The sequence below is a fragment of the Armigeres subalbatus genome, chromosome 2 (genome assembly GCF_024139115.2).
Source record: "Armigeres subalbatus isolate Guangzhou_Male chromosome 2, GZ_Asu_2, whole genome shotgun sequence".
In the NCBI taxonomy this organism is placed as follows: domain Eukaryota; kingdom Metazoa; phylum Arthropoda; class Insecta; order Diptera; family Culicidae; genus Armigeres; species Armigeres subalbatus.
Window position 1 is genome coordinate 195,501,977 of NC_085140.1, and position 7,819 is coordinate 195,509,795.

The following is a 7,819-nucleotide window of genomic DNA, read 5'->3' on the forward strand; positions in this document are numbered from 1 at the left end:
CCGGCAAAGGCTTAGACCGAGATGTGCAGAGATAAGGATGGGAGCATTTAGCGTTTTAATGGATGAACGTGTGATGATCAAAAGGTGGATGCAGCACTGCGAGGAATATGTAAATGGCGCTGAGAGTACAGGCAGTGAAAGTCAAGGCAGCGGAGGAGATGACTACGTCAGTTCAGCGGACGACGGACGGAAACCAACCAGGCCCACCTTGAGGGAAGTTGAGGATGCCATCCAACAGCTAAAGATCAATAAATCAGCTTGTAAGGATAAGGATGATTTTGGGAATGAGCTCATCAAGATGGGCCCGGAAAAGCTAGCCACTTGCCTGCACAAACTGATAGTCAGCACCTGGGAAACTAAACAGCTACCAGAGGAGTGTAAGGAAAGGGTCATATACCCCATCTACAAGAAAGGTGACAAGCTGGAGTGTGAGAACATACGCGCGATCACCATCCTTAATACCGCATACAAAGAGATATCTCAGATCATCTTCCGTCGTTGGATGACCTGGAATGGAACACTTGTTGAAGGCAAATGCTGAAAAAGCAAACCAGTTACTTAGTTCTTTGGGTTTCTAAGAGTGCCTTCTAATAGGTTTAGTTTTGGACGACAATATGGCTTAAAATTCTTTTAGCGTCACGTGCCGTAAAACGAAGTGACGTATAAAAAAGTGTCGTAAAAAGAGGGTTGAGTGTAACTGTTGCCGATTTTTTTGCCGACACTCTTACTCACTCAACCAATTTTACTCACTCATTTACTCTCAATCATTCGCTCTCTCTTTCTCGCTCATTCTTACTCACTTACCGTCAACTGGGGGGAAGATGATCATTGAGGTGAAGATGATCATTTGATGTGTCAGTCAAAAGTGCCAATTTTTTTATGAAACGGTAGTCAACAATATTCTCCGTTCAAGTAATGTTACCGCTAGGTAGAAATCCGAGTTTTTCGATTATAATCATGAAAATGTATTTTGTGGAAGAAAGAGAGAGATAGTCATAAATGACGCTATTTTCGTTTCAAATATTGACTTCGTAGACTTCTTTACGCAGTAAATTCAACATTCATACAAATAACCTAGTGTATTTTGACTACTAGGTCATAATGATTTTAGTAGAGCTGTCTTGATCAACTTCACCCCAAACCAGATTACTCAAAAAATGTGTGATATTTTAATTTATTTTAATAAATGCGAACGCATTTCAGAAAACTAAAGTTGTTGATTATTGCAACGTATAGCAGTACATATTTTGAAAATATTTGTTTCGATTTAAAATGTAAACACACATTGTTATTGCATGTTTTATCCCAGTTGACGGTACTCTTAATCACTTACTCACTCTTAATGACTCACTTACTCTTACTTTCCCACTCACTCTTACTCACTCACCCACTATTGCTCACTGGCTTACCCCTATTCACTCCCTCATTCATACCGCTCACTCACTTTTACTCGCTCACTCACTCTAACTCGCTTATTCTATCTTACTTATTCACTCAATTTTACTCATGTACCCACTTTAACTCACTTACTCACTCACTCCCTCTTACTCACTCACTCACTTCAAATCATTCACGCAGTCGCTCTTATTCACTCACTTTTACTCACTTACTCACCTTTATTTAATCACTTACTCTCACTCACTCACTCACTTTCACTCACTCATATATTCTCTATTACTCTTTCACCCACTCTTATTAACTTATTAATTCTTACTCACCCATTCGTCGATTCTGAGATTTAGACCGCGCTTCATCCAGACTCTACAGCGACCAAGGAACAACTTGTTGCCCTTGTAGCCATGCTGACGTGGACCGCAATTGCCTCCAACTCTCTGCATTGTACAAGAGAAGGCGCTGCATAATCTCCCCCTACCCTTAAGGACTCTTGAAAAGTGCCATACGAAGTGGAACAAGATCTTACGGAGTAAGAATACTTAGTTCTATACTGCATTTCAGGCGAAGGGCAAATTATTGTTCATTCATATGAATTACGAATAAACTTTTATTGAGTCACATTTTTTTTTCATTGAAATGAAGTATAAACTTGAAATAATAACTCATTCGGGGTACTGGCTCATTCGAGGTAGTGTCCCATTAGGGGTAATGGCATTCGGGGTAGTGGCCTTCGGGGAAATGACATTATGGGTAATGGGTGAAGATATGGTTCCATTTTTCAAAGGATACATTGGCCCGGCAGATGGCGAAAAACGATACCTTCTTCCAAATCAGGCATTTGCTCAGTTTAATGCGAGGGAAGATATGATCCCTTATTTCAGAGGATGGCAGAAGCTCCAGTAGAAGGCAAAATATGATATGGTTCCTTCTTTAAATTCAAGCATTTACTCGGTTAGAGACAAGGGAAGATGAGATTCCTTCATTCAGAGGATGCATTTGCTAGGCAAAATGTTTTTTTATATCTTTATTAAGGAGACATTCAGCCCTAGGCTGAAAAGACAACACAGCTCCTTTATTCAATTCAGGCGTTTGATCGGTTTAAGGCAAAGGAATACACGATTCCTCCATTCAGAAAATGCATTCGCCTGGCATAAGTCAAGAGAGGAAATGGTGGCTGCACCCCTGTACCCCGAATGCCATTGCCCCGAAGGCCACTACCCCGAATGGGACAGTGCCGCGAATGGGACACTACCCCGAGATCCATTACCCCGAATATATTTCGAATCTGTAGTTTTCCACTACTACTATTTTTAACACCCGCGGATACCGATGAATCGTAAAATGACAATCTTTCAAAAGAATTTGTTTAGAATAAAAGTACAGGGGTTAGACAAAAAGGTTGAGATAGGTAAAATTATGTCGAAATTCAAATCAGCATAACTTTGCGTATAATTATCCGATTTTGATAAAACCAGGACCATCAGAAGCGGACACTCTTCTAGTATACTGTCCCTCTGCAAAACCTTAGATTGATCCTTGGCCACCGGAGATGTTCCGGGTTTTCCGAGGGCATGTTCAAGATGCACTTTTTTCACTGCTTGTCATTCTATGTGACGTTTACTGCCATCATGTTTTATGCTTTCGCCAAAAACTAGAACTAATATGCCGTCCAATGGTGGCTGTAGATCGAGAATCGATCTAAACTACGCAGAGATATGGCCATCTCCGTAAAAACGGTTCCGGGAACATGATAAAATTATAGCAGATCGGAATAATGCAAATATGAGTAATCTGACTTCATGGCTTTGCGAGACGATGATCACAGAAACATTTCCAGAATGATAATGTCCACTGCCACCATTACACCAGGTTCCATGGGCCTTCCATGGCCCGGTTTTGGGCCGGTTTTGGCACCATCTGGAACCATGGGTGTCAAAAGTCATGTTTTTCCAAGACGATGAATGTATGATCTTTATTAAAGATACATTTTGAGGACTGTAAGACTCTCTGGCCAATTTGTAACAGGTTCCGGGTGTTATGCGAAAGTGACATTTGTTGAGGGTGTATGGCCAATCCCGTACCGTTTTTACGAAAATGACCATATCTCTGCGTATATCTAACGGAATTTCGATCTGCAGCCAGCATTGATCAGCATATTAATTCTAGTTTCTGGGGACTGCATAAAACATGATGGCAGTAAATGTCATATAAAATGACAAGCACAAGAAAAAATGCATTTTTAATATACCCTCAGAAAACCCGGAACATCTCCGGTGGCCAAAGGCCAACCGGAGGTTTTGCATGCGGACAGTACACTAGAAGAGTTTCCGCGTCCGATGGTCCCAGTTTCATTAAAATCGGATCATTCCACGCAAAGATATGCTGATTTGAAATTCGACAATTTTTTGCATATCTCAACCTTTTCGTCTAACCCCTGTATATAGGGGAACGGTTCGGCATTTCATCTCAAAGCTCCTATATTCATCCCATCAAAACAAAACAATGAAAAGGAATTTGATTTGTTTCTTATTTTTGTTATTTTTTTCAGCAGTGAGCCCGCATGCTACCAAAAAGAAGCGAAGCGATGGTGAGATGGAAACCAAAGCCGTTCCCCTACTACTTAGAGTTACTTAGAGAAACGCAATAAAGCTTCTGTTTAATAAACATTTTTGACTTTTCGTCTAATTAACTTAAATTATCATTCTACGCCATTATTATCTAGGAGGAGTGTTGCGCCAGCAACGGACGAACAGAAAGATTATTTTTCCGATTTAATAACACTCTTTATTGGTTTCCGTTTGAGGGTTATAAAATCCCTTTGGAAGAGAAATTGATAGGATTTGTTGACTATTATTTCTATTTATATGTGTATGTGTTTGTGTGATTTGGTGGGATACATAAAAATGATTCGGTATTGGCTTACGTTCAGTGTTCTTTTGCTAAGTCTTTCGCCCGTATTAGTACCAACCGTAATGCACAATTATAGATCAAACTGTGGAATGTTGTTTAAGCTGGGCATAATTATAAATTAAGATTTACCTTCGGTTTGTGTAAGGTAGTACGATATTATTCACACTTGGCACTCGTTTCGATAGTTTTAAGCTAATTTTAAGTATAATAACTGTGTGATCGGGTTTACGTGGCGGAAGGTTCTAACCACTCGCGAGCAGACACAACTTGCCTCGGTGAGCGATGCGGGAAAAGTGCCGGTTGCCTGAATGCCTCTGATGAATGTGTGTTGCGTTAAGGGACCCGTTCAACGGCGCCTTACAATCCAGCTAACGGCGAACGGGGGATAACACTATAATATATACACATAACGCTGTAACCTGATGTAACGTGTATACTCTATTAAAGGCCTATTCACACTTGTGATATTATATGCCACACATCTTCTCTCTTCTCCAAAAAATGTTAGCACCTTTTGATTTCACCATAATAATATGGTTGTTATTATTAATTACTTTATCAATGAATCACACATAGTAGTTGGTTTCCTACCCGCCACTGCCGTATCCAGGCGCTAACGTATATGTAAAATAGCCAGCATGAGTTGACCACCTGAAGTACTAGTACAAATACTAGCTCTTTCACCTATTTCCTATACGTTATTTGTTTAATTAATTGACTAATAGCATAAACATATTCTATAAATAAGAGAAAATCAATAAGTATTTTTATACATGTGATAAACAACCCAATTTTCGGTTATACCGCGGTAGACTACTTGCACTAGGTCTGTGCGCCTTGCTGTTTTCGGTGTATTAATATGAACCCTTTGATGACGGTGTAATGTAATGAACTGTCAAAATCGGGATAAACGAAAATGGGAAGATAAACAAAACATCGGTAGTTTTTGATAGTTTATTACACACCTTTTTGATTGTTGAGAGTTAAAACCGGTGAATAAAAAGAATTTCTTCCACATTATTAACTTTTCTAATTGAAAACTATATTTCAGGTCTAGTATTATATCGATCCTGTGCATTTGTTGGTTGCTGCGTAAACTCCTTCACTGCTCAACGGATCGGACGTAGTGTTCCAAATAGGCTGGAATTCTTTTCACCCGATCTCCTTTGCGGTTATCCGGATGTTCTTTCCTGATTGGAATATCGCTGTCCGCATTCCGATAGCGTTCATGTTCATCACCCTCGCTAGTTTTGATGTTTGGATAGTGCGTGACTCTTCTAGTTTGGGTGATGTGGCGTTTAAGTGACTGGCCGTCCGCGTTGTGAAGAACTAAGCTCCCGTTGTTTTCATTGGCGACTGTGTATCTTGTTGGAGAAAATCGAGACTGCCCTTTGCTACGGACTTGGCGCTGGACGATAACTGTATCTCCGGCAGTTATGCGACACTTTCGTGCACCGCGACGAATATCCTCTCTATTTTTCCCATCCAGTTTTGCTTTCCGGTCTCTTTCGTCTAACAGTGCATCGTTGACTACGATTTTCTCGTGATTCATTAGAGGCAATCCGCGTCTAATTTTCCTTCCCTGCATAATTTCTTCCGGTGGATACTGAGTTACGCTATGCATGGCTGCGTTGTGTGCGTTTACAGCTTCGCGTAATTCGATTATGTAGTTAGTTTTATTAGAAATTGCCGCAGACATTGCTTTATTAATAGTTTTCATACTGCTTTCCACTAGCCCATTTTGTTGAGGGAATAGTGGCGTAGAAAAGATCGTCGTAATTCCTCGCAGTTTGCAGTATTCCTTATATTCGGATCCGTTAAATGGAGGCCCGTTGTCCGATTTAATCATTTTCGGGTAACCCTCCTTCTCGAATATCTCCTCGAGAACTTTCTTGGTGCAGTCGAAGCTGGTGGACTTAACGGACTTCGCGAATAGATACCTTGATCGGTAATCAACCACCACAAGAATCGAAATACCTCCTAGAACGGCATAAGGCCCGTTAAAGTCTATTGCGATCGTCTCCCATACAACCTTCGGTGCGAATATTCGTTGCATCGGAGTAGGTCGCTCTGGCTTCCCATTCGTCAAACAAGTTTCGCAAGAACCAATCCACTCCTGTACGCTCAGTGCAAGGCCAGGCCACCAAACTCGTTGTCTGATTATGCTCTTCATTTTTGCCAAAGACGGATGTCCTTCATGCGCGACTCTTAAGGCCTTCTCTCGTAGTGACGATGGTATAACTGCACAGCCAGTTTTCACAATTATGCCATCTCGAATTGATAAGTCATCCTGAACTTTGCGATAGCTGGTTTCGACGCTCGACCAATGTCCGTTTTCTAAGGCCGCTATTACCAATTGAAGAGAATTGTCTTGTGAAGTGGCGTGTGCAATCTCCTCCTCTGTGAGTATTTCAATTGAGTTCGCTTCTAATACGCCGATTTCCCACGGACTGACATCGTCGTTGAAGGGTTCATCTTCACCAGTATAGAGTCTGGACGATGGATCAGCGATGTTTTCCATTCCACGTACATATTCTACGTCGTAACTATAGGGACTCAATCTTAGTGCCCAGCCATCTGCCCGAGTTAAAGCTCGCTTTGATTCCTCCCGCGACCGGTTAAGAATAAACGCAACTCCTTGAGCGTCCGTTCGGAGAGTGAAGTGCCTCCCCAAAAGGAAATAGGAGAAGTGCTCGACTCCCCAAACTACGCCCAGCGCCTCGCGTTGGTTCTGAGCGTATCTGCGCTCGGTTGCTGTGAGGGCTTTGGAAGCAAAACTAATAATCCTAGGGTTACAACTTACACTTTCTTGAACAAGCACGGCTCCTAAAGCACTAGGTGAGGCGTCAGTGTACAAAATGGTTTTGTCCGTGTCCGAGAAAAGCCTAAGGTGGTTGTACATTGAAGTATGTGCTGTTTAATTTTCTCGAATGCTTCTTTTGTTCTAGACCCCACGTCCATGTTTTCGCGGTCACGATTGCCCACATTGGCCGCGATAATTCTGCAAAATTCTTATGTGCGGACTAATGAAAGATGCGAGGCCTAAGAAACTTCTTAGCTCGGAAATGGTGGTTGGCTCGCGGAAGTTACGAACGCTTTTAATTTTTTCTTCTTCAACGTGGAAACCGTCACCGTCCAACAGGTGGCCTAGGAACTTGATGCTGCTCTTATCGTATTCACACTTCTTTGGATTCAGTGTTAGGTTGTTTTCCCATAGTATCTGCAGAACTTTGTCAACAGTCTGTCGCAACTCATCCAAGGTGTCAGCGAAAATGAGAATGTCGTCAATATAGACTATTACATTGTCTATACAAGCAAGTATGCGGGACATCTCACGCTGGAATATTTCGGGGGCACAGTTGACCCCGAACATTAGTCGCGTGAAACGGTACATGCCGTTTTCCGCGAGGAAGGTTGTCAGGTCCCGTGACTCTTCGCTTAATTCCAGGTGATGAAATGCGTTGCTCAGGTCCAGTTTAGAAAAGTATTTGGCGCCATGGAGCTTGACTCGCAT

The 7,819-nt window shown here is 41.8% G+C and overlaps 1 protein-coding gene across 1 annotated transcript; it reads right to left on the bottom strand.

Moving 5' to 3' along the window:
* Positions 1-5,407: 5,407 nt before the first annotated feature.
* On the bottom strand, positions 5,408-7,207 carry LOC134209473 (uncharacterized protein K02A2.6-like). Its single transcript, XM_062685455.1, has one exon. It carries the CDS (start codon positions 7,205-7,207, stop codon positions 5,408-5,410), a length of 1,800 nt encoding a protein of 599 aa, XP_062541439.1.
* Positions 7,208-7,819: the final 612 nt, after the last annotated feature.

Coding starts and splice junctions, on each gene's coding strand:
- LOC134209473 (XM_062685455.1), bottom strand. CDS start 7,207: ATGTACAACCACCTTAGGCTTTTCTCGGACACGGACAAAACCATTTTG.